At 42.6% G+C, this 27,485-nt stretch overlaps 1 protein-coding gene across 2 annotated transcripts; it reads left to right on the forward strand.

Annotated features, from left to right (window-relative positions):
* Window positions 1–1,742: 1,742 nt before the first annotated feature.
* On the forward strand, window positions 1,743–27,434 carry yes1 (YES proto-oncogene 1, Src family tyrosine kinase). 2 transcript variants are annotated; one of them, XM_035170072.2, is made up of 12 exons: window positions 1,743–2,170; window positions 11,530–11,820; window positions 13,037–13,136; window positions 14,685–14,783; window positions 15,764–15,867; window positions 16,364–16,513; window positions 18,492–18,647; window positions 21,277–21,456; window positions 21,778–21,854; window positions 22,653–22,806; window positions 23,403–23,534; window positions 25,496–27,434. In XM_035170072.2, the coding sequence occupies exons 2-12, from the start codon at window positions 11,538–11,540 to the stop codon at window positions 25,702–25,704; spliced, it is 1,644 nt and encodes a 547-aa protein (XP_035025963.1). In that variant the 5' UTR covers window positions 1,743–2,170; window positions 11,530–11,537; the 3' UTR covers window positions 25,705–27,434. The 2 variants fall into 2 exon arrangements, with proteins under 2 accessions (XP_035025963.1, XP_035025964.1); XM_035170073.2 differs by having other exon boundaries at window positions 1,743–1,989.
* Window positions 27,435–27,485: the final 51 nt, after the last annotated feature.

Consider the following 27,485-nt stretch of genomic DNA (forward strand, 5'->3'; position numbering starts at 1 on the left):
TCTTCCACCGTCTTGCAACCTGACAGATTTATCTTGGAGAGGTCTAAACTTTTAGATTAAGAACGACTGACACATAACACCTACACAACTCAGCCACTAAGTCTAAATATCCTACCAGAACTTTCAATTATCTTATTAAAGTGGATGTCTGTGTGTGTGTGTGTGTGTGTGTGTGTGTGTGTGTGTGTGTGTGTGTGTGTGTGTGTGTGTGTGTGTGTGTGTGTGTGTGTGTGTGTCAGGGCAAGCTTGCAGTGCTGCACTCAGTGTCAATAGGGGTCAGCAAATCACTTCTGAAAAACGGTCTCATTCATACTGAGCCTGCAGTGGTTTAGCTGTTGTCATTGTTTCTGCTGATGTAAGTGGTTTTAGATGTAATCTCAGTATTAACTTCCTCCATCAAAGGAAGTTACCAACATTTTATTATCATTCAACCACCCACATCAATAAAACAGACCCGTAGTTCCGCTTTGAGTCATTCAGGAAATGTAAGCCTGTTGAACAACATGCCTGCCTTTAAGCTGCCTTTACTTCAACAAACTTATTCTCAGTTTATAACAACCCACGTAAACCCACACTCAGCACTTTATAAAAGCTAGGGGGCGCCAGATTCCTGCGCATTGTCAAAAGATTCACTCAAACAGCTCCATGCACTTTTTACATTTTTAGGTCTGAACTGAAAAAACTTATGTGTTTATTTTTTTTTATTTGCTTTTGTGCAGAATTAAGTTTAAAACGTTTAAAAGTTGTATATGTTTAAAACGAAACCAGATGGAGGATATTCCCTGCAATCACAGACTGGGATGTCGGCCATATTGGGCACACGGGGAAAACCTTTCAATGGGAGATGATGCGACGTTCAGGTGTTATCGGAAATAATATTGGTATGACTTCAGGGAAACGAAACAAACTAGAAATAAGACATTCGAATTTTCTCAGTCATTCACTTCTCAGAGTGTTGTTAAAGACTTTTTATTTAAATATTTTGTGCTCATTCATTTTTTCAAAACATCAGCTAAGAGGCAATGGGTCTAGGTTTTCTTTAAATTTATAGCAGAGCTGAAATGGTGAGTTGACCAATCACTCAGCCGATTCAACAGAAGACAATTGCTTACCAATTTTAAATATTTTTAAGAAATAATGTCAATGATCTAATAAAGGGTTAAACTATTGCTGATACTAATTACAAAGTCATACTTTTGTCAATTACATATACTTTGATATTTCCCCCCTGTCGACCAGCTGCAGCAACGTGCTCTTATCTCGCTTCAGTGATGCATGGTGACACTATATACTACATGATGCTATGTTGTATCTTTAGGTTTTTGACCCCTAGTCTCAGAAAGTTTCATCAGGAGATGGACAATGAAAACAAAAGTTAGTTGCAGCACTAATTTTGTGGTTCTCAAACTGGAGATCGGGAGCCATACTTAGGGTTAGAGGTTGAATCTTGGGAGTGGTATGTTATTAACTGAAGGAACAATGCATTGTAATTATTTGATTTAATAACATGCATTGGCAAAGAGAGACGTACATGTGGAGCATAAAAACAAAAATAAAAGTTGCTTTTCCATGTTTAGTTCAGAAAGCAGACTTGTCCCAGATGACATGAAGGACCTTGGTGCTTCATTAACATCAATAGAGAAAGAAAAACCAATCAAAAGAAAAAACTCAAAAACTTTTGTATATCTGTAGTAATTGGCGCTTGAAAAGCCGAGAATCCGAGCTTCATTCGAGTGCCTGAACGCACCGTGATTCCTCCTTTGGCCTCGTCGGCTCCTCGGTGCTCGTCCGGCTATTGTTGTGCGTCTTTCGGGGGAAACCTCGACCCACGAGCAGGCGCCGATTTCTGGATATTCTCACAGTTTTGACTTCGCTCCGAGCTCCGCCACACAAAGCGGTGGTTGTCGGGCCGGCGACCTGCGTCCTGCTGCGGAAGGAACATCCAGGATCCCGGCAGGCGGAGGAGGAGGAGGACTTTGGGCTGGAGAAGTGAGTTAATCGGTATGGGACAGACCGAGAGTCCACGTTAGAGACAGAAGGATCGTGCCCGTGCGTGTGTCGGCGGTTTTTCACTTTTCTCTGGATTGTGAAAAGGAGACTAAACCCCGTGCGTAAAAGCACCAGAGGACGCATGTAGCCGAGGGACACCGCTGCTGAGGTCGCGTTCAAGGTAAGAGGAGCGTGGGAGAAGTGCTGGGGTTTGTCCCGGGACTGCGGGGAGCTGGGCCTCGTAGCGCGGTGACACTTGGGAGAAAGTTGGGGACGCGGTTCAGGAGAAGTTTCCCAGGTTTGGTTAAAACACTGGATCGTGGCTGTGGCTGATCCAGGAGCAGATCTGTGCGCGTCTTTGCTGTGGAGAAGGACGAGAATAGAGAAAAAAGAAAACTCCCTAAACCTGGAGACTGGACCGGTGCTCTGGTCGGTTTTTTACTCATGAAATCAACAATACAAGGAATCATATACAACACTTTCTCTGTAGGTTGCACACGTTCATTTAAAGTTTGTTCGAATCTCTTTCACATAAGTTCAATACACTTGTATTTCTCTTGTCTGCCTCACCCACTCTCTCCACACACACACACACACACACACACACACACACACACACACACACACACACACACACACACACAATCAGCTGCTGCAGGCCTCAGCTGTACTGGGCCTTTACTGCAGGACATATTGTATTACAGCACTTTCCAAAATGACCAAACTCCTGGGAGCCTATTCCTGTGCTTTCCTACATGTTCCTCTCAAACTGCTCCAAATCTGTAGTTTGTGTGTGTGTACGGTGGTTTTAAAACACAGTGTAGTGTAGTAGTACTGTTGTGTTGTGTTGCAGTGTGTGTACATGTTCATATATTCAGCGTTTCTGTGTGAACGGGTCTGATGGTGTGCTTATATACTCTGGTGCCCCAGTAATCCTGCTCCATGGTAATCCCTGTGTTAGTACAGCCCCAGTGGACTGGACAGTCGTGTCTCCCTCACACACACACACACACACACACACACACACACACACACACACACACACACACACACACACAGCTGGGATGGAGAGGGCTGTTGGCAGAGGAGTGAGGAGCACTAACAGGTGGTGTTGGCTGCGGTTCAGCGACTTGAGTTTTAACTGGAGACATGAAGGATCGTCGGGTTCTCGTCGAGAGTCCTCTCAGCATTAAAAAGACTCACACTATCATTACAGTAGACTCATGAGACACTGAGTAAATGTCAAAGTCTGACTGCGACACACTTACGTGTTAGGAAACGGAACAAATGTATGAATATTGCGATTCTCAGATTTCGTGAATCCACAGTGAGCGACGTGGGCACAGAGACCAAGAAGAGCTCCTCTGTTTTTTATAGCTTGAAGATGGCTTTTATTCCACCCCAGCCTCGCTCTGGACCCGTTGACAGGCACAGCAGGTGGCCCCAACGGCATGAATGGATGCGGAAGGAAGTTCCTCTTTCTCCTCTTCCCCCTCCGCCGGGCCCCCCCTCCACTCACTGTGATTGGCAGAGATGGCAGGCTGCCCTGAAGATAAGGCCGAGCTGCGCCTCAGCGAGTGTGCCAGGGCAATTACTGTATTAGGCATCAGTAACGGTTCACAGCCCCATGTAGTGTCCCATCTCGCTGTGATTTACGCTGCAAGTCTGTCAACTCAGTTCTGGGTTTCATACACTGGATTTATGCTTCAGACTATGGGCAGTTTGGTTGTAGACTTCATGTGCTGATGTTTGCACAAGTCATGGAAACACTGATGCAGATACTTATCTCCCTGACTGTTTGTTGTAGAGCTGAAAGGATCAATGAAAAACAAATCAACAACATTATAGTGTTCGATTCGACTGTTGTGTGGACAAAACAGGCAATTTGATCATATCAACTTGCACGGGGGTAAATTGAGATTTACACTTTACATCCTAAATGGTGACTCAATCTGTTTTAGTGCCTTAAGCCCAATTCATGCTTCTGCGTAGAAGCTACGCCACAGCTGGAGAAAGTCCAGAACCAATTGGCCGGACATTTCCTGTGGTTCAAGTCTGAAAACTACTTCACAAACAAATAACAAAGGGTTAAACTATTGCTGATACTAATTACAAAGTCATACTTTTGTCAATAACCAATATTCTGTCGACCAGCTGCAGCAGCGTGCTCTTATCTCGCTTCAGTGATGCACTGTGACACTATAGCACTACGTTACATCACAGCTGGGAGCGGCCACAGTGCAAAGACCCGACCACACCTTGCTGCGATGTTGAATGTCGTCAGTGGGCGCTCAGAAAAAAAGTTTTCCTTTAAAAAAAAAAATACAATGGGTGTGTAGCTGAGACAAATGAATTAGGGCTGTACCTTTCAAACATTTTCATTATTGAGTAATCGGCTGGTTATTAGTTGACTGGTTATTGAATGTCTAAAAATAGAGACCAAGGTGAAGCCAGCCATCAAAACCTCAAATATAATAAGTTTACAATGAGATGGAGCTGAGAACCAACAAGTCATTTCATTTAAGAGGCTGGAACAAGAGAATATTTGACCTTTTTTTGTATTTACTGTTACAAATTGTTAAAATAGTTGCCCGGCTATTTTTGTGTCAGTTGATTTAATGTTTTAGCCCCAGATGAAGTTTTTCATTTTTAAATGTTTTAATAATGAAAGCCAATTAGTGTGGAAGTTGCTTGTCTCCCTCATCAAGTTGCTTAAACGTAACTTTGCTTAAATATTTGTGTCTAAACTTGAAATTCTCATTAAAACCTCTATTCATTTTTACTCAAAGTTCAATTACTTCCTGTAGCAGCACAGTTTGCCTCAGTTTTGTTCGGAGTGACTTCACAGATTACACAAGGCAGCAGCTCAAAGGTCGAAGGGCCTCTCCCAGATCGTATCATCTTATCTGAGTGGTCACGAGAGCTGCGCCTCACTTCCTGTTACTGAATGTGAAATCACACTGACTTCACTGCAGTCATTCGTTCTGTATTATCAGGACCGCTCTGAGGAAATTCTGGAATTTCCATGATAAAAATAACCTCAAATAATAACACAACAGCTTGGACAACATCAGAGCTAAATATAGAGGGACCAAAAGATTTAGTTTGTTGTTTTGTACCCATGTTATATTAATCAATAGCAATATAATAGAAGTTCAACATATATCGCATTGTGCACGTACACGTAATTGTTTTTTATGTCGTACCACTGTTTAATACTCAGTTTTGTTAATGTTTGTCATTCTCTGCCCATTAAGAATAGTTTTCTATCCCCAACCTTCACTTAGTCTGTAAACTACAAAGAAATAATAACGTGACATTTATGGTGATACTTATCTTTATCGACTGATATGAGTAATTTAAAATCTTGATATACTTTTTGGCCAATCGTCCATTCCCTCTGGATTAATCAGATTTTCCTGCTTTTCTTTCTCCTGAGAAAACACTTGCCTGTATAACCGGGTTATGAACATAACCGGAGTCTGGTCTCTCTGTATAAATGGAGTCAACCGTTTGGCCTGATAACTTGTAGTGTTGGGATGTTTTTTTCTCTTCCTGAACGTCGCCTGCATGCCAGCTACAGCCAGAGCGTCCCTCCTGCGGCTCTCTGGCATTGTTTGTATTCGACCCTGTGGGAAGCGGCAGCCTGTGTCTCCTCAATCTGACACGGCATCGCTGGCAGTTTGTCACACAGCCTCGCATGTCACATGTCCTTGGATGGGCTCTGCTTCCAGCATTTGTTGGAGCACATACCACTCCCCTGTGTGTGTGTTCTTGTACAGTATGGCAGGGAGTAAACTAATTCACAAATATGTGTAGGAGCATATATGGATTTATTTTTTTCCATTTCTATGCCAGATTTCCAGGCTGGTTTAAAACCTAATTATGTCTTTTGCATGGTCATATAACTTTTGCTCTCGGACCAAAAGGGATTTAATAAGAGTTTGGGGGTTGTAGTTATGTGAAGTTTGTCAAAAATGTTCCACTAACTTTTGTTTTTAAGCCAATGGGCTCGTAGTTGTGTTTACTGTGTTGATGTGGAGCCACCGAAGGAATGACACACTTCTTCCAGATAATCTCACTGTGGACATAACAGCTTCATTTAGAAAACCATCTGTGAGAGAATATTCACTAATCTGCCTGCAAATTGATTTTCTTTGAAGTCGATTTGAGACGTCAATAGTTTTGGTAAATTTGTCAAAAGAGGAAAAAAAGCACTGAGGGTAATCATTGTCTTGGCCACAAATATTCTCCAACTTGTTTCTCAGTTTAATGTATTTTCCTAGAAGATTTTTCTTTTCGGGACTTAAACTTCTGCAGCAAATGTGTCCTAGACGCTCTGTGGAGTGTTTTGGATAAAGTCATCCATGAAATAGAATTTGTCGTTTACTGCCATGATTTTATTACATTTTCTGTAGTGATAAAACTGTCCACTCACACCAGCTGTGGTTGCAAATCTGCCCCAGCGTGTGGAAGCATCTGCTTGTTTTGAATATTGAATTGGAGCACTTGGTTTGATTGATTGCCGGGGGTTTTCGGCTCCACTGTAACGATGGCGTGTCTGTGCCCTTATTAGCATTTGCGCTGCTCAGTGTTAGCATGTGTATGGGATTGTGAGTCTGTGGGGGGAGCACCACAAGGTACTTTCTCTTTGTCCATAACAAAAGGTAGATGGGGCCGAATAAAGAGCCTTTCTCTCGGTCCTGAACGGGCAGAGGTGAGGTTTTCTCCTTGGGTGGTTTCAAAGCTGCGTAGTGGATTCCTTATCTAAAATGTTTTGTTATTTAAACCAAAAGGTATTCATTTCAAAGACCACTTTCTAAATGGAGGTTAACTACAACCCTGATCAATACTTTGGTGATTTGGGGATGGAATATCACAGCTCGACATTTTAGAGACAGATTTGTGCAAACAATAAAATCTGTTAAGTAGCATGTGTGCTATTAAAGTTCAGCCCAAGCAGCCTCTATTTAGCACTACATTTAGATCTAGAAGGGTGTGAGGAGGGTGAATACCTCCAGCAAGGCTAACACCCTATCTCGCCTATTTCAAAGTTCCGTGGTACCCTGTTTGTCCGAATCTGCACCAAACTCGTGTATTTGTAGCCTCGGAATAATGAAATCATTTTTCTTGTAGCCCTGGATTTGACATGTTTTCATTGAGTTACTGAAATTCTTTATGTGCCACATTTTTACCCAGTAGCTCTTTTGGGGGGGAATAAGAGAGCGTCAGGGCCTGAGTACAAACAGCAGCGAAATGTTCTTCCTCTTAATGGACTCTGGCTTTCTCTAAAGAAGAGCTGTTAAGTCTCTGTAGCAGCCAGAAAAGTGAACCTATCATTAAAAACAAGACCTTCTTATTCCTTCTGTATTAATGTTATCCTTATTGAGTTATTGATAAGTGACATTTACTATAAATACAATATCCCCGGTTTCATTCTGGATTTCACCGAAGGCCACGTCCTGTCTTTTTTGCCAAAGAGGAAAGGTTTGACATGCCGGATCATGTGCCAACCCTGTGGGCTCGCTCAGGCTTGTGATCTTTTCATGGCCATTTTACAAGCAAATCCTCTGGGTGCATTATACAGAAAATGGGAAAAGGTTGCCAATTATTAAAGAGAGGGGAGGTTGTAACATAGTTCTCAGCCTGTAATTACATGACAGAATTGAGGAACATTAATCAGAGGAGTCGTTTAAAGAAAGGGAAACCGCTGTAGGAGTCATGAAGTCATCCAGAAATATTGATGGAAGCTAAATGAGCGTTTTTAATCTGCAGGAAAGGAATGGCTCCCTGTCTATCGAGTTATTTACCAGGGTGATTTGCTTTACATTAAAGCAGTTAATGTTGTGCTCATTTGGAAGAACAGAATCTGTTGCAGGCATCGCAATCACCATGAATCTGGTTTCATCAGAGACCCAATTCAGATCTGATTTCGTCTGGACGAACCCAAGTACATCCTGAGATTCAGACTCCTCTATATATTCACTCTCGGTAAAAACAACATAATTTGATCTTCGAGAACACAAACGAATGAGGTATGTGATTGTTTGCATTTGGAGTGGGGAAGTAAGATCTGGTCACAAGTGGTCACAGGAGACACATTCAGGACGCACTTTAAAACCCCACGTGTACTTAACTCCGTCCACTTGTGATCAGACGTCTCAGGTCAGCTGTTAGTACCAGGTCTAAAGGACCAGTTACCTCCAGTCTGGAGCTTTTACTTCCAGGTCACCGCAGAGGATTTCCAACATTCTTCCCCTCTTTAAACTACACTTACCCTCTTTCAACATGTTTTCTCTCAGGTCGGTCGTTACTTTGCAGTAGCATCAGCTTCAGGGTCAGGCACTAAGGGTTTAGGACATTTGGAAGCAGGCAGTAGTTGACACGTGGGACAGGAGGAGGTCAAAGGTGACGGTCAGGGTTATGTTGACCTCTGCTCTGTGGTCAGTGGCTTCTGTTGTGATGTTGTGATATAGCAGAGGTCAAATGTTTCTTTTTATGGCTTAGTTTATAACAGCGAGGATCTGGAAGTTCAGATTACTTGAGTTAAGCCCAAACAAAACAGGCATTTTCTTCACTACTTGACCTAATAATTGTTTACGTGATAAATCATTGGCTCTGTCCAAAATCTCATAATTGTAACTGAGCGACTGGAACGAGGGTGTGTTGTTGTTTCTGTTTGAAAGGTGACACACTTTCAAAATAGTGCAGTTAATTTTATGGTACCCAAGTAGTTAACTCATCATTTTAGCTCTACTCAAGATAGAAAATATTACAATTTGGGCTTTTTGTGAAGCTTTATCCAGAAAATCCTAGTCACCTGACAAAAACTAGCATTGCATGTGACACGTGCCCACTAAATCTCTTGTGCCTCTGTTTCCTGACACGCGTTTGGACATCTGCACAAAGCAACTGTGCATGTTCACTCATTCAACTGCAAATGTGTGTTTCAGACTTTACTGACACACAAACACCTGCTTTAGAAATTGTATTCAACTATATTATTGTCTTTTTACACCAACTCCATTGCTCTGAGCAGTTGTCTTGCAGAACCACACATGCTGTAATTGGTTGTTGTTCACAATGCTGGACTCAGCACTAGTAGATGGATGATATTGTTCATCCTTAGAGGGAAAACATTTTTAAATTGAGCTGAGATGACTGTTCATTTTTCTCTCTTGACTTGTGCAGCGTCACTTTACCTCTCAGACCATCCTCGCTGCTCTTCAGCCTCATAAGAATTCCTCCTCCATTCATCCTGCTCCCTCCATCATTCATCTCACTGTCGGTGTTTCTGCTGCTTCAGCTTTAACTTTCAATCGATACTGTTTGTTCATGTGAGGACGTCGATGCACCGTCCATCTGAAACCAGCAGATCCATAGATTGATTGCTGAGCCTCATTAGCTTTAGCTGTAGCTCTGCCCTTCGCGAGCCAAGGCCAGCAGAGACTTAATGAATTGTTTCCTTAACCAGAGTTTATTAGTTTGATGGATGAAAGTGCTGCTAAATTAAGACCACCATTAATCTGCAGAGCTAAGAAACAATCTGTATTCAGCATTTCACCTCTTTGGATTATTTGTTGTCCATAATCATATTTCACTTGTGGAAGAGTCACAGAAGAAGAACTATCTTCACTCCAACACGGCCGGGTTTTCATAGTAAAACAGTAGGAAAAAGAAACTTAAACCTGGAGCACAGGAGTTTAATATATACATGAATAAATAAATGATCTCCTATATTAAATCCTCTGAGAAACAAGCTCACATAATGATTTTTCTGCCAATCAGTGCCAGTGTTGTCATGACACCAAATGTATAACTTCAACATGCTTCCTGCCTTAATATCTTAGAATCAATACTGAAACAATGGCAGGAGGAGTCTATTCTAGTCTAATTTGAAAGTCTAAATAAAAGAATAGAGAATGTAGTGTGTGGAAAGCAGACCTCTCTGAGTGAGTGCATGGAGTCATCTGTGTTCACTACTATAGCGTGCAGGATAATAATCCTGTGTTTGAGCTATTAATCCTGTGCTTGAGCCTCATCACTCTCAATGCCAGACTTATTTTGTTACTCAATAAAATTGTAGTTTATGCCTATTTTGTTTTATATATAGTTTTTTATACATATAGATGTAATTTGTATATTTATAACAATAATTATTGGATTTCTAAATCATCAGATCAATTCCAGTGTTATTTAAGCGTTTACATTGTATGCAATAATCTAACGTCCCCTTTACCCGTTCATGTGATTTCTTCTAGATGTTGCATAATGAACAGGGTTTAATCAGACTTAATACACCTCCGTGGCGGAGGTCTGAGCTCCACCCTGTCCTTGACAGATATTTTAATCTTTGCTGTAACATGTAACTACACAAGTCAGAACGTGTATCATTGACCGTGGATCAGTCCTGGAGCCGAGTCATCATCTGGGGCAGCTTGTTTTCATGTGTACTGTTGACGGAGCCGACTCTGTAGATGACGCTTCATTCTCATGATAAGACACACGCATACAAACACTTGAGCAATAACTGATATACAGTATTTATTCCCTGGGAAGACAAACCAACAGAGACAAACAAAATACTGAGGAAGAGTTTGTTTTATCTTTTGTTTCGCATGACGAATTTTGATAGTTGTCTTTGAAGAATAGCAAACTCACACACTCACAGGTCTTCATATATCAGTTAGCTCAGGAGGGGAGGGCACCAACTCTAAAGACCTCTGAAAGCTGTGTCAGTGATGGAATGATCTCAGGGGGGAAATGGCCCTGGGCCGTAATACGATCTAGTCTCTACCTCGGCTTGTTGAGCTTTTGTTGGAACTTGTGAAGTTTTGTGAGGTCACTCGTTGGCCTTCAGTCTTTGTTTTTCTCTGGGGTAGTAATGTTAAGACCCTCCAAAGAGCTTCAGGCTAGTATGAAGAATATCACAAATGTGTCTCACTTTCTCACCCTCATGACAAAACCTAAATCAGGCATTGTTACTTGTCACTGATTTATGAAGTGTCCAGTCTAATTCCTGTCCATGTTAGAATAGTTAAAAATTCTTATGTTAACCAAGGAGTGACAGTTGTTCATTCATATGGTTTAAAACATCTTCATATGCACGTTTTTACCAAAAGTCCCAGGAACTTTTAATACAAGGGACTTTTTTCAAGGAAGTGAAAGGTTCCCGCAGACTCTTGTTCGCCTGCTGTCATGTGAACAACCAAGTGCTATGTAAACCGTGCAACATGACAACAACATGGTGGAGATTTAAAGTTTGCTGCTGTTGATGGTGAATTACAGCTTTGAAAATAGGATTATTGAGTCAACGCTGAGAAAGAGACCAGCACTAGTCACAAGGTGCATTCTTAATTTAGACCCTGGTCCCTGGTGGAAACACACATAGTTCCTACAAAGGTTCCTAGTTCCCGCGGTGGAAACGCAGCTTTAGCAGCAGGAATCTAACGTGTGTGACGCTGCTGCTTATGACCTAGTCAATAAAAATGCAACCAAACAGTTAAAGTAAATTGAACTTGTCCCTCTTCTTTCTTGCAGGCTTGACGATGGGTTGCGTGAGGAGTAAAGAGGACAAGGGCCCGGCACTGAAGTACCGACCCGATAACTCAAATGCAACGCCAGTAAACTCCCACCTGGGCCACTACGGGCCCGACCCCACCCTGATGGGTCACTCGCCTGCCATGAAGCCACACAACAACAGCTACAACAGTCACGCCGCCTCCCTCACACCCTTTGGCGGGGCCTCCTCGGTCATGACGCCCTTCGGCGGCGCCTCCTCCTCCTTCACCTCGGTGGCCGTGAGCAGCCCCTTCCCAGGCGTCATCCCAGGTCAGTCTGATGAGAGGATTTAAGGTTTCAGAGGGGAACACGGGAGAATCTGGCTTAAAAAGTTTCTAGACATGATTGAATTAGTTATTATCATGTTATCATTGAAATAATTTCATAAAAGATTGGGTTCCTAATCCCTACAGAGAATATAACTGAAGCTTAATGTTCTGCTTTGTAATAGAACCCAAACGGAAGTAGATACATTTCCTCAACTGAATGTTCTTTCTCAAATCGAATGTTATTTTCCCTTACCCGTTTAAAACTTTTCCGTGTCATCATTATGCGAACGTCAGTGTACAACTTTAGATAAAAAACCCGGCTGAACATTTGCTATGCACAGGATGTTAGGAGCAGCAGATGTTATGCAAATTAAAACATTTGAAACAAGTCGGCCAAAACATCAAGGCCGAACAGAAACCCAAAATAAGTCTGTAATATGGGAAGCACTGCAGCAGGCGTGGCCCCTCCTGAGCCAAAGGAAACAATCGCATGCTCTGAATCCAATGACTTCAGTTAAAAGTTTTTATTCCCAGCAAGACTTTGACTCGGTGAGACTTTTTGATTAAGGCTTTGTTGGGGGTGGAAATGACGCTCTGTGACATCAAGCGTAATCTCCTGCTATTCTGGGTGGTTAATGCATCTTAGATTGGATGGGTGAATTATGCAGTAAACGTACACAACACAGAAGAATGATGCGTCCTCTCAAAGTGCAGCACGCACGCACACACACACACGCACACACACTCACGCACGCACTCAGTCCCTGTCCCGCTCTTTAAAGCAGGATAATCTGGCCTGAGGAGCTGCTGTGCATCTAATCTCGCCTGTTCTGTTTCCTCCCCGAGATAAACATATCAGCTGTTTCGTCCCTCTGCTCCGTGTCTTCAGACCACGGACAAACCAACTCTTTTCATTATAAACCAAAGATGAAATCATCTGTTTGATTCACTGACCTGAAGTGATGTCAGTGAGGAAGTGGGACACGGTTCTACTCTGTGTTACAGTTGGAGTTATATTAGAATAACAGTTTCATTATCGAATGTGAAATAAGATGAGACTCGATGAGAAATTGAATCAAGTGTTAAACATAAAAATAAAGCGGGATAATAAGAGTCAATCAAAGGCTATATTAAAGGAAGCAGCTATCTGAGGCACTGTGTGAATAACTAGTTGTCGTATATGTTCACCTCTAACGCTCAGATTCTCTTGATTCCAGGCGGTGTAACTTTTTTCGTAGCCCTGTACGACTACGAGGCGAGGACGTCAGATGATCTGTCTTTTAAAAAAGGGGATCGCTTCCAGATCATCAACAACACGTGAGCACGTTTGCTTTTTTTCACACCAACAGACTCCTGCTTATCCGACGTGTGTGTGTGTGTGTGTGTGTGTGTGTGTGGTCCTGCTTGCATCTGTGCAGTGGCCACGTGTGTGTTAGTTAAATCCCTCATTGTATTCAGGTCTGATATTAAGGCTGAAATCTGTCTGGGTTAATGGATTCCTCTAATGGGCCATCTGTTTAGTCCCCATTGCTTTTCTCCCGCCACAGTTTTCTTCTCTGCTTTATATTTGGATACTGTCGGCTGTAACATATATGGCTGCTGCAGCATTTAGCAGAAGCAAATAGAATATATATTTAAAAACATCTGAAAAAAGTCATCAGAATATTTTACTCTATCAATCATTTTCTTCAGTTTCCCTCTTTAAGGGAATAATGAGAAGAAGAATTTATTTATGCAATTGATATTTATACAATGCTGTTGTTTGTCATTCGACGTCTGTTTTGTTGTAGTTATTTTCTCACAATCTAAAAGAAAACCACAGCAGATTATGAATACATATTTTTCTCTTCTCGTTCCGTCCATAACGCCGACTGCCAGAACATAATTTATTTCCCAGGTGTGCGCAGGTGTGAAAATGGGCTTAGCTCCAGGTGCTCCACATTCTATTCTCCTCATCCATCATATACGGACTGAAACCGCTGTCTGTGTTCATGTTGCATTCACAGCGATGAATCTGCTGTCTGCTCTCAGAGAAGAGGTGGAGAGCAGGACAGATTTCTCTGTTTCTCCTCCTTCATATTTAAACCCACACATTTGCTGTAAAACACGCCAGGAAAGAAATCAGATTTTCGCATATTTTAACGTCCGTCTGTGGCCATTATCCAGAAGCATTTACCACCTTTTATTCATTCAATTACAATTTCTTGACTAATTAGATTAATAGTTTCCATAAAAAGCAATAAGATTAGGTTCAAACCATAGATTGTAAATATAAATGTACAACACTATCAGTTTTTTCCCTTTGTACAATAATAAAGCGAAAATATTCCAGAATCTGGTGTCACCATCTCGCTCTTTGAAATAATTTAGAGCAATTCTGCACGCTCGGCTCTGCCAATATGCACCCTCAGCCAATCGTGGGCCTGTCTTCGTCCATCATTACGCTTCAACCTGTTTTTATTGCATCAAATAACTAATTTGATGCATTACAGGAAACATTAAAACTTAAACATGCATAACGTCTCCCTAAAATGAAAGAAACAACCTTTGAGAAAAAAACTTATTTCTCAAAAAGCAAAACTTAGAGAGGCTCTGATTCATCAGCATCCACACGTTAATAATGTAACATATAGGAACACGTCAGTCGAGGGACGTCTGATTATTGATGCATTTTGTGGATTAATTGAATTGGCAGATGAACTCCTCCCCCAACACGATGACTCAGATACCTGACGTGGTTGAATGACGCGTAATATGACCTTGTTCTTTATTTATCTTTCTATATGTGTGTACCATCAATCTTTTTTAGCTTTTAGAGCAGGTTCATTTTTCATTCATGCTTTTGTGCCTGACTGTTCTCTCCAGGGAGGGCGACTGGTGGGAGGCTCGCTCCATCAACACCGGACAGAAAGGTTACATCCCCAGTAACTACGTGGCTCCAGCCGACTCCATACAGGCTGAAGAGTAAGAGCTCAACGTCATGATTCTAACTCCATGTCTGTGTCCTTCTCTTTAACACTTCAATTATTCTCTTTTATTCTCTCCTCCTCATTCCATTCCTGTTTCTCACCCAGCTCAGTCAGGTCTTCTCTGTGTAAGACACATTATGCAGCTGGGTAGTGACATATTGTGACTAACCCATCACACACACACACACACACACGGGAGGGAGGGAGTGTAAAAACAATGGAGCCCTGTATTAACAGTGAGAGCCCGTAGCGTTCACAATGCTGTTGAACCGGTGTAACAGAAACATTAAGGGAATGTGCAGCTTTAAGACAGTGTTGGTCTGGTCTATAAGTGGCTGATGGCAATTTTTCTAATACAAGCTATTAAAAAGATACAGTAAACTTTGCCTTTAGTCCAAAAAAGTGACAAAAATCTCAGTTTCATTTGAAAATCTCGTCTGAAAAACAAAATATGCCTGTGAGCTGAGACTCTGCTCTTTTCAAACGTCACAGGGTTTGTAGGGTTTCCTTTAAATAGAAAGTGAAGTCTCTCTTTAAAGGACGGCAGCCCCGATGTTTTATTCATTTATTCATCACGGTAATGAAGGTTTTTATGGATTTCTCAAATGTAATAGAAAAAGTTGCTGCCTGGAGCAAAGTTACTAATCAGCTTTGATGACAGTCGCATGGTCTAAATTATATATTTAAACTACACTGAATGGGATTTCGAGCTCGGGCCACATGAAATACCTTGATGTTTAATGTCAGGTAATATCAACTACATTTAATTTGTATTGTTTATGTTCAAGTTTGCCAGTTTTATGCCACGATTTCATAGAAAAGTTAAAACTGTATTGATCCACACACTGGGGAAATTCAGTACATATCACCAACACTGTGTTTTCACGACTTGAATTAGAAAGTCCTCCTGCTCGTACAGTATCAGACTGAGGGCTCCTCCTGGGACTGACCGCGGGACTTTGTCTCTCTTGACAGGTGGTACTTTGGTAAAATGGGCCGCAAAGACGCGGAGCGCTTGTTGTTGCTTCCAGGGAACCAGCGGGGCACTTTCCTGGCCCGAGAGAGTGAGACGACTAAAGGTACGAGAATTCTTTCTTTTTGAAGCAGGACTGTGATTTATAATGCTGCAGTTTCAATACGACACAATGATGCCAGTTGTATTTTTGTCAGTGTGCGATTGAGAGCCGTCCAGTTACTCCACTTAAAATGCGTCTCCTGTGCAGATTGTATATAGATATGAACTTAACCTAATCACATTGACAGCAGTGCACTGCGTAACGTGTTGTTATAGTGGCTGCTCGCTGCCAAGCTGCTACTTAGCTGGTTTGGAAAAGTCGCATGTGATCGCACATTTCCTGAGGTCGATGCCAAAGTGTCCTTGGGTAATTGGGCAAGATATACCCCAATGACTTTACGTGGCACAGTCAGATTTATTTATATAGCACATTAAAAACAACAGGATCTGAGCCAAAGTGCTTCGCGATCAAAGGAAAGTAATGACATGTACTTAATGTAGGTTAGAAGTCAAGTTACATGTGTTTGTCTTATAATTCAGAGCGTCTGTATATTTTGCAGGTGCCTACTCTCTGTCTATCCGGGACTGGGATGAGGTGAAGGGAGACAACGTTAAACACTACAAGATCCGCAAGTTGGACAACGGTGGTTATTACATCACCACCCGGGCCCAGTTTGATATGCTACAGAAGCTGGTGAAACATTACACAGGTATGCAGCTCGTCCACAGTATCCACACACACATCTTACTCTCATGCAGGTAGGTAGCATTTAGACAAAGTGTTGTTTACAACGGCGACAGATGCTCCGGCTCCAGGAGCAAGTTGGTTATTTGTCCTTTCGAACTCATGTTTTTTTAACCTGCGGTGTGATTTAGGCAAAGAAGTTATTTAGATAGTTTGGGGTTTGTTGTCTTTTTGAAGGTTCTCTAAAATATAAGTCGTCCTTGTTTCCTGCTCTTGTTTAATTTGATATTTCAGTCAACAAATGCAGGGCTGGCAGAGGAAAATGTATTATTCAGCTGCAGATCTGCTGCTGGGGAAGGTTATAGAATATTGTTTTGCTGAAGCTTTTTTTCTTCTGTTCATCTGTTGCATGAAATATCTTCACTGAGACTATCACAGCTCATGACTGTGGGGGACAAATCCCCAAAAAGCAACTCCATGTGAGGCTACATCCACACGACTTCATTTTCATTTGGAAACCTATCAACTCTGCTATGGATCCGACTGGCATCTACACTGCTGCAGAGTTTAGTGCCACTAAAACAAAAACGTTTGGCAACACAGCTGGCCCCGTTTTATTTTGAAGACTCAAGGGAAGCATTTTAGTCTGGGTGGTCAAAAAGGGAGCTGTTTGGAAACTATGACAAAGAAACTTACAACTGCTTGCTGATTGGGTCTTTTCATTCAGGACGTAGCCTTCGCTGAATCATCACACTCCTATGACGTGACCCCCTTCAACCTGCATTAGGTTCGGCTCCCAGTGTAGAACGCCACATGGATAATTACAAGCGTTACTGGCCCTGTTGTCTTTGCTAACAGCCTTTGTGCAGTTAGATTCTGCATTTAACAGCTATACAACTGCGTAGGAGATTATTTGAGCAATCTGTGACAGTTCCGTGTCTGTTTACGTTGCCATTCGCGGTGAGTGGTGACGAGATGAGCATCTTCAGGCGTTAGTGTGGACGGGGACAGATACGGAGCCAAACCTTTCATTTGGACAGAGATCGAAATCATAGTAGTATGGATGTAGCCTTAAGCTAAAAAGAGACATGAATACAAAACATGTTTTAGTATAAACTGCTGCACGATACTATTAAGCAGGCCGCTGTCCTCAAAAGTCCCCCAGAGGTCTTTCACAAGAAAGTGTCTGGATGTAGAAAAATCTGTTTATCGTTGCAAGAATAACAGTCCAACTCAGAGAAGCAGATTCCAATAAACACAAGGACTTTTGTTATGCGGCTCGTTCAACAATTCCTGGTCTTTGCATTGTTTACCCTGCCCTGCTCGTCTCCACATAATTCACGTCATTGACTCCCTGACTGCGACGCTCATTATAACTGACGACTGGTACATTCAAAGCTCGGCGCCGCCTCATGTCCCTGGAAATTCGGCCTCTGAAGTCCATCAGACGTGAGCAGGAGCTGAGAAGAATGGATGTCACCTGTGGAGTGGTTGAATATAACAGACTGGCTTTTCATTCTTTCTCTCCCTGTGCAGAATAAAAACGGGACATTTCACAAGAAGCTCTGTGCTGTCGCTCTCAGCTGTAGTCTCTGTATCTGAAAAGGCTTCTGCACCAAAAACAGCACATTTTATCTCTTTTTTGTTTGTTTAATAATGAAATCGGGTTCAACGCGGTTCACAACGTTATGGTGAAATAACCGGAAAATTGTATCATGTCTACAGGGGAACATAAAAATGAATGAAATGCTTATTCTGTGAGGAATGACCGTAAAAGCAGGGGCTCGGCAGCTCTGTGAATTTGCTTCATTGTACTTTGATTGTTGTCCACGACAGTTATAAGTGTAATATTTAATTCATCATGTCTGCAGTCCTTTTACTGTAGTATGCATTTAACTCTACTCAGTGGTTGTGTACTTGTTTCACAGCCTGATCAATGACAAGCTCCAAACCTAACCTTTTTGTTTTTGCCCTGTGTGTCTCTACCTGTCCGTCCCTCTCAGAACATTCGGATGGTCTGTGCTACAGATTGACGACTGTGTGCCCGACAGTGAAGCCTCAGACTCAGGGACTAGCCAAGGACGCCTGGGAAATCCCTCGAGATTCCCTCCGACTGGAGATCAAACTGGGACAGGGCTGCTTTGGAGAGGTCTGGATGGGTAAGAGACCGATGCCGTACTCCACCACACAGTGTATCGCGTGTTTCACAAACACACAGACTCACATCTGCTATGCATACTGTCTTGTAATGTGGTCTTTGCATGAATCTGACCAAAAAGAAAACACTGCTCGTAAAATCTTTGACTATTATTATGGCTGTGTAGGAATTTTATTTTAGTGAAGACCACTTGTGCTCTCATACACTGACTGGATGACGTAAGTGCAGTTTACTTTTGGGAATGTGGAATAGACTTACCACTTAGGCCTGTTAACTGGCTGGCTGCATATTTTCTGTGGAGCCATTTATACTCCATTAGAAGAAGGTTGGATTAGAATTACATGGAAGGACACAGCTAATATCATATTTATACAATTCCCTCAAAGGTCAGCACTGAATGTCACATGCGTTAAGTTGACAGTTTTATTGCCTTACAGCAACAACTTAGGAATAAATAAAACAACAAAATGAGCGTAACCTCCAAGTTAACATGAATGAGATCCAATAGTTCAGTCTTTGTCCTTGTGAATGTGTATCAAAGGTTCTTTTACTTACTACTTTTACTTTCTACCAGCGAGGCCTTATCTCATTACCTTAGTTCTTCAATGTCTTAAACATGTTATAATACACAGAATCACCATATGATACAAGGAAACATGCACCATTGAAAACATTAGACAACATTCTCATTTACCCTGATTGGTTTTTATGAAAAGTATCTGACTTAACCAGCAGGTTTAGTGAATTCACTCTCCTCACTGTGACTAGCAACAAGCTAGCAGAGACTTGAGCTTCAACACTAATAACTTTTAAAAGGATGTCTATAAAAGACATCACATGACAAGAGATGCATAAACACGGACGTGATCCATATTTTACCATACAATCTGTATGATAATACTAAGGGTCACAAAATGATGAAATTATCATACAAATACTAAAATTATCGTAATTCTGGCAACACGGAAGACCCTTTAGTTCTGACACTGTAAAAACCTACATGAAGAGAATACGGCTCAAATTATATCGGTGAGAAATCTGTCAACAACCTACATGGAAGTGAGATGTGTCTGACCCAGTGGTGCTCTGTGTGCCAAGATACACAGGAAGTAGTCTGTGGCCTCCAACACACATTTTACATCCATACATTAAATCCTATATCCACAACAAACATTCCTACACTCTGTTATATCGATTTTTTTTTACACAAACACGTATCATGAATTAGTAAAGAGTAAAAACAAGCGTGTACATACAATATGCTTACACGGCCATTAGTGCTTACATCCAGAAACACAGTATCCGCCGTGCATTATTTATGACTGATGTAAATTTAATGTTAAACAATCCAGAAGTATTAAACGCATGTGAGCCGTGTTCATAGAATGATTCATGAAATGGAGTGGAAGGGACCTCGGCCCGGAGCTCGCCTTGCTGCCACACTGACCCACATACTGACGCAAACGCTGATTACTGATTGCTGTTGGTTTGTCACGCACACAGACACACACACAGATCTTGGTGATCACAGGTCACCTCCTACACTTCCCCGAGCTGTGTGTGAGACGAGCGGCCTTTCAGCGAACGCCGCTCTCCTCATTCATCACTCACTCTTTCATTAAGCCTGGCCTGGAGCAAGCCTCGACCTGCAAGCCTCCACCGAGCCATCCCAGGAATCCCTCTGTGTCGCTCCCTGCACTGTTTGTTCTCGATGGGTTTTCTGCTCTGCCCAGTGCAAATCCCTCCTCTGCTCATGCGTGATTCTGCTTTCTAAATACACCATGTGTGCTCGTGGCTTTGGCTCCCACTGCTCTCCTGTCTCCGCCTCATATTATTACCAATAATCATTGCCCTACTTTGTCCTTCAGCGTGTGTGTGTGCGTCTGTGTGTGTGTTTGTGTGCAGCTTGTTCAATATGATTCATTCATGAAGGTCAGCCTTATGACGGAAGCAGTAGATCTCCCGGCTCAGCTCTTTGTATGTAAGCAGGGCGTGAGTAAGTGGCTCTCAACCAGGAAGTGGCTGATTATTTAAACTGTCGTGTCCCTTTGCTCCCCGGTGGCTCTTTGCACATGGGAACGCTGCCAGAGATCAGTGGCATCGCAGTGGATTTTAGGATTGGCTTTTTCATCACTTACAAAAGGAGGGAGAAAAAGTCTTTTTTAGTAGAGTCAGTGCTTTAGTGTCACAGTGAAAAGTTGCTGTCAGACGTGCACTAAACTCTGGACTTTTTCCAGAAATTCTCTGGAGGGGTTGTTTGTGAGAATGCAAATGTCGCATTTTCCAGAACTGTCCCTGCCGCCCCCCTTAGTAAAATGTCCTGAAAATGTGAGAATACAGAGGGAAGATGTCCAGCCAGCAAGTGGGCGTGTTGATGACGTTTCCAGCACACGACGGATGCAAAACTTCAAACAAAATCAAAAAGAATACAAATATCTCACGATGGACAAGAGGTAGAAGCTGCAGACAAAGATGTCCACTTGGAAAGACAACGAGATTGTAGAGCTTTTGGTGATAATGGCCAACGCAGGGTCTCATGTCCCTGTGCTTATGTCCCCTAACTAAATGAATGACGTGCCTTTATTTTTAGGTGTACATCAAAAATGAGTGACTGTTTTGTTTTTATTCAGGCACATGGAACGGCACCACCAAGGTGGCGATCAAGACCCTGAAGCCCGGCACCATGTCCCCGGAGGCCTTCCTGCAGGAGGCTCAGATCATGAAGAAGCTTCGACACGACAAGCTGGTGCCTCTGTACGCTGTGGTGTCCGAGGAGCCCATCTACATCGTCACCGAGTACATGGGCAAAGGTAAGAACAGGATAACACGCAGAGGGAAACACTTGGAGATGATTGGGAAACAAGTGACAGAGATGGATACGAAGGAGAGAAAGTTCATTATACAAAGCGCTACAATAAAACATAACAAAGCTTCAATATCGATCAATGTAAGCTCATGTGCTGTGCTTATATAACACTTGTTTATTTCATTTTTAATATTTTACCTCAGATTTGCAAAATGTTTTATTGTTTATCAAGTGTTCGTCTCTACTGAGTTTATTCTTGTACTTTGTCCGTACACACACCGACGCTCTGACCCTGCTTGACGGTCGTCTCCTTGACTCTCGACAGGTAGCCTGCTGGACTTCCTGAAGGAGGGCGATGGTGGATATCTGAAGCTGCCGCAGCTGGTGGACATGGCTTCACAGGTAGGAACAAAATGCAGCCTCTGAATATTAACACAGACGCAGCAGCTCCCTGCTCCGGCCCGGCTGCTGTTCTCACTCAGCCTGAGGGAAGGATGATTATGCATCAGCAGCAAAACAAAGAGACTTTCATGTGGACGAATGTGTGTATGTGTGTTTGTGTGTGTGTGTGTGTGCGAGTCAACTATTCAGTCCCTGTGAGTAAGGGTTTCTGTTTGTTCTCCATCTGGCTGTCATATTTATTTAATATCCAACCTGACATCTCTACCCTCCTCTCCCTCACCGCTGCATGAGCCTCCCCTCGTTCTCCTCCACTTAACTGCCTGTAGCACTTAAACACTGCTCATCAGAGGCCACTTAAGCTCACTGGTTCAGTCGCCCACTGTGATCTGCTCTTAATTCACCTCTCCACGCTCTGCAGGACCCCCTCTCCTCACTCAGCCGAGTGGAAAAGTGTTTGAGATTTAGAACGAGGCTGAATCCCTGAGACGCCTCGGAGGGAGTTGACAGCCAGTGTGAGGAGGTCGGAGAGATGGGTTCAATTGTTCTTCTTGTCACATGTGCTGATATCCCTGTTTATACTCTGCATTCAAATCTGGGTCAGATCAACATGAATGAAGAGTATTTTTCCTAAAATGACAACTCACTGTAACCAGTCTTTAGTTTATGTTTAGATGAGTTTTTTTTAATTCTATTAAAGCTATAAATGAGCTTACAATGACGGCTTCATTTATTTGCATCCTGAACTCGTTCTCTGCTGATTCTCTGTCTGACTCTCGGCTCTGTCTAATCTGTTGGCAGATCGCAGACGGCATGGCCTTCATCGAGAGGATGAACTACATCCACAGGGACCTGAGAGCTGCCAATATTTTGGTGGCTGACAACCTGGTGTGCAAGATCGCCGACTTCGGCCTGGCTCGGCTCATCGAGGACAACGAGTACACAGCCAGACAAGGTGTGTGTGTGTGTGTTTGTGTGTTTGTGTTCGTGTGTGTTGCACATAGATTCGAGAATTTGAACAAACAGACATTACATTTGTTCTGAAGGCTTAAAATCTGACCACGTACCTTCAATTCATGTCTTATCATTAGAGCCTCAGACTGGTTTTAAAACAAAAGATCGGATGGTTGATTGTCTTTAATATCTTATGTGATCATGAACTGAATATAAGATCTTGGTTGTCTTGCTCTCTGAAGATGTGACATTGGACTTGTGATTGTGAGGAATTACATTTTCTTGACTAAAAGATAAAATAATGACAGTAAACAATCAGCAGGATGATTATTTACAGCCTTTTTGTAATCACCACTTACCACAACACCAACACATTTCTTTCCTCATATGTTGTGTCTAATTAAGGCCTTAATTTTATTTCTAGCCAAAGTAATTAGCAACAAATTCTCTGATAAGATATTCACACCATTTTCCGACATTTTAAAAAGTGCTATATTTAATTAATTGAGGAAATATTCAGCTAATGAATCCACGATAAACCAAAGTGGTTGTTGAGATCTATTCCACCTCCTTGACTCTTCCTTCTCTCCGCACCAGGAGCTAAATTCCCCATCAAGTGGACGGCTCCTGAAGCTGCTCTTTACGGCCGCTTCACCATCAAATCAGACGTCTGGTCGTTTGGTATACTACTGACTGAACTGGTGACCAAAGGCAGAGTACCATACCCAGGTGAGGATACGAGTTGACCTTCACCTTCTTTGTTGAATTTCAATTTTTAGTTCCCCACCATCTAAGACATTGCTCCTGAAGAACATGAACGTAGAACATCAGAGTTTCCCTCATGGGAAACGGGAATAATTCACTTTGTCTTCAACGTGCTGATCTGATTCAGAGGCTTTTAATAGTGTTTTCTCACACGCGCAGATCAGAATAGAACAGAACTGCTTATAGATGATATGAGTCAACGCAGATGTCCAATGATGTATCAGTACATGGGAAAGTACCCCTTACTCTCCCTGCTTCCCTGCCGCCTCATTTCTGCCCCCTGCTGTTTGGGAGCGGCACTGCAGCCTGTCTGGTGTGGACAGGGTTTGACTGGCACTGATTACAGGCTGTGCCATATGGCAGACTTAACCACCATCTCTTGCGGAGAGCCATCTGGCTCCTCTGGCCTCCTCGGTCTCAGTGCAAACCGTTCAGTTTAATGAATTCACCACAGAGAGTTCTGAGGGATGAACCCCCTCGTTCCCTCGTCTCAAAATGCTTCTATGACTCACGGGGGCATTTGCGGCTCTCGTCCTGACGTGCTGCGGTATTTTTGGGGAGTTCTATTTTGGTTCCCCGGGTAGAGCAGAAGGCAGGTATACCAAGCGTCTGCATGGGAACACATCATCTTTATCTATTTTGGTCCGGCGGTATATATATATACCTATATACACTCTCACGTATATGACAAGCGGAGGATTTCAGACATAAATCACCATAACAACCCTCAGCATCCGACACCGCCATATCCTGGCCAGTAGTTGCTGCTGCGGGCTTTTCCTCTCTCTGAGTGTGAGATAATCTGATCCCCACTCTCCCACAGTGAGATGCGGGGGGGGGGTGGAGGAGGGGGAGATGCGACCATGACCATGACCACTGACTCAGTGTCATAACCTCTTTTAGCCGCAGTTAAGCTCCCCGTGGAGCCGTCTCTGTGTCACAGGGTTCAGATCACTGTCTTCTCGTCCTGGGAAGGAATCCTCCACTCTGGGGCTCTCGCAGGGCAGGAAGGAGCAGGACATGTGCTGTTTGGTATTTGTTTGAAATTGCTGCAGCTGCAAAGTTAGACACTGGTAATGTTTTATTAGATATTTGAACACTGAGATAGACATTTAATCTTATCTACTAATTCCAGAAATCTCGGACTGTATGTATATAGCTCCCATATCTTGAGAACTGTTAATCTTATCGGCTTCACACTTGGCTTGTGTGTTGTTAAGGGCCCAAGGAAGTGCAGCGTCAAATTTTGTGAGATTCGTTCAAACGATTCCTTCAATATTTATAAACATTGCTGGGGAAGGCCCACTGGTCTGCGACTGGGACTCGTCAAAAAATTAGTGAGGTTGTCGATCTCGACAATAACGTGGTCACGACAACTGATTCTCCAGCTCCAGGTTCTGTGTACTGAGTCGAGCTTCACTGAACCTTTTATAAACCGGTGAACAGCTCTTTGTGCAGCAGCTGTAGCTCCAGGGTTCTGTGGACTGAGTCCAGCAGCAGGTCTTTACGCACTGCGGCTCAATAACTGCAGGTCACAGTTTCAGTTAGAAAACGTCAACCCTCATTACCAGTGACCAAGAAACAGCCCATTCCATTGTTTTAACCTTCAAATTGACTTCAAATATTCCAGGAAATAATGACCCAACTTCCACAAAGTGTTTTCTTCTTTAACACAGTGGTTGCGTGGGCTTGTTCTCCCACTGTCAGCTGCAGGAAGCCAACATCTTCTGATGCCTGCAGCTGCATACTGGGTTGTTTCCAAATTAAATTTGTTCGCCAGTAAAACTTTAGCAAAATCAATTTCCTTAGTTTCACTCAAATAACCCAGAATGATCTGTGGGGCAAGTTTTCATTAAAGTTTCATTTTGTTAACTTCAGAAATCCCTGCTGTCCATTTACATCCTATTTCTTGTTCTTTTTTCCAGGTATGGTGAATCGAGAGGTACTCGAGCAGGTAGAGAGAGGGTACCGCATGCCCTGCCCCCAGGGCTGCCCCGAGTCTCTCCATGAGTTGATGCGGCACTGCTGGAAGAAGGAGCCGGATGAGAGACCCACATTCGAGTACATCCAGTCCTTCTTGGAAGACTACTTCACAGCCACAGAGCCACAGTACCAGCCAGGGGACAACCTCTAGTCTGATTTCAGGACAAAGTCTTTGTCGCTGCAGAGAAGAGCATCGCAGAGCTCGAAGCATCGGACAACAGAAGAGTTCTACAAGGCTGCGGATGCTTGGCTGAAGCTGCAGAGAAAGAGATTTTACAAACTAGTCCACAACCACACTGGCTCACTTGCAGGTGCAAGGAAAAAATAAAGCATTTTCTGAAGTAGAGGTTTGTCCCTTGCGTTCCTGGGGACCAAATATTTGAGGAGGTGTCCAAGCGTGCAGATTGGTGCTGGTACGTTAAGCTCTGGGAACCCTGCTAATCAGAGTAATCCACAGGGACTGGCCACAACACTGTGATCCAACAGAGAGGGATTGTCTCCTGATTTCAAATCTACTTGCAGATGCACAGTTAGTTTTTTACTTTTTATAAATGATAGATTTCCCTCATCTGCTCCGATTCTCCCCCTTTTTATTTTGTTTTATTTGACAAACACGATGCTTTGATATTGGAGTCGAAATCTTTTTATATGTACGAACATGAGTTTGGTTTGCTGGTCGATGAGTGTGTTGGTTTTAAGTGACCAACAGCTGTGGTTGAGTTGTGAAGTATGTGCTGTGACTGTAAAGCGTCGTTAGAGAACGGTGGGGTGAAGTAAATGGGGGGGGGTAGAGATGGATGTAAGAATGTACTGAGATCAGATGTTCACACAGGACGTGCAGGCAGTGTGTGTTTCAGCAGGTATCAGACGGACGAATGAGAAGATGAAAGTGATTTGAATGATTCTTTTTAACACTTGAGCAGAGAATCACGTCTGTTTATTATGTTTCTACATTTGTCATTTAATAAACCGGGGAACTTAAAATCATTAAGATGTATTTTGATGTTTCACAGATGCAAAAAAAAAAAGGAGATTTCTTGTTTAGCATTTTATAAATGTTTTGAAATGGACACTTCAGCTGTGAAATGTAAGTCGGATGGAATTTTTTTTTCTTTTCCGTGCACGACTCTGTAAACAGACTCTAACCCAGTTCTCCTCACGTTGCACACGTCTACACAGTTTAATGATGCAGTAGATGAGTCAGTGATCGACGGACGAGGGGACTGTTAGATGTGTTAACTTCATGTCGTTGTGTCGCGCAGAAATGCAGCTGTTGTATTTCCTCCTGTCGGTAAAATCCCACCAACCTCTGACTCTTAACACGTCAGGTTCTGTGTCTGCTGGTGGGAAACTTGCACCCAAATCCAATTCCGCATTAAAACAAATCTCTTAATTTGTGAATGCAACTATGCAAAAAAAACATCCAGCGATGTTTACCTAGAATATGTGTTTCTCCATTTTTATCCTATGGTTTTTTTCCAAACTCTTATTCCCCCCCAGCGGTGAACGTGATGGATCACTTCTGGAACCAGAAATAAATGGAGGCAGACGAAACACCTTGCACACGCTCGGCCCCAGATGGGGCTTCAGAGCTTTATAGAGATTGGGAATATAAAGTGTTTAGAGGTACTTCCACTGTGTGATGAGAGATTTGAGATGATGTAATTCAGCAAGAAAGCTCAAGAATTGGACAAAGATGTGAACAGTTTCCTTTTTTTGTTGTTATTATTATTATTTCTTTCTGTGCGTCGCTCACCAGAACCTAATATGTGATCGCTCCTAAAGGTGGGGACTTGAACTAGTGGAGAGATAATAATGAAAATACTGAGAATGCTAACTAATATGATTTTTGTACAGAAAAAATAAAAAGTTTTACTCAAAGTTCTCACTCAGGTTTTTTTCCTCCTCAGACGGTTTTAGCATTTATGAATC

The sequence above is a fragment of the Hippoglossus stenolepis genome, chromosome 11, assembly GCF_022539355.2.
Source record: "Hippoglossus stenolepis isolate QCI-W04-F060 chromosome 11, HSTE1.2, whole genome shotgun sequence".
NCBI classification, from domain to species: domain Eukaryota; kingdom Metazoa; phylum Chordata; class Actinopteri; order Pleuronectiformes; family Pleuronectidae; genus Hippoglossus; species Hippoglossus stenolepis.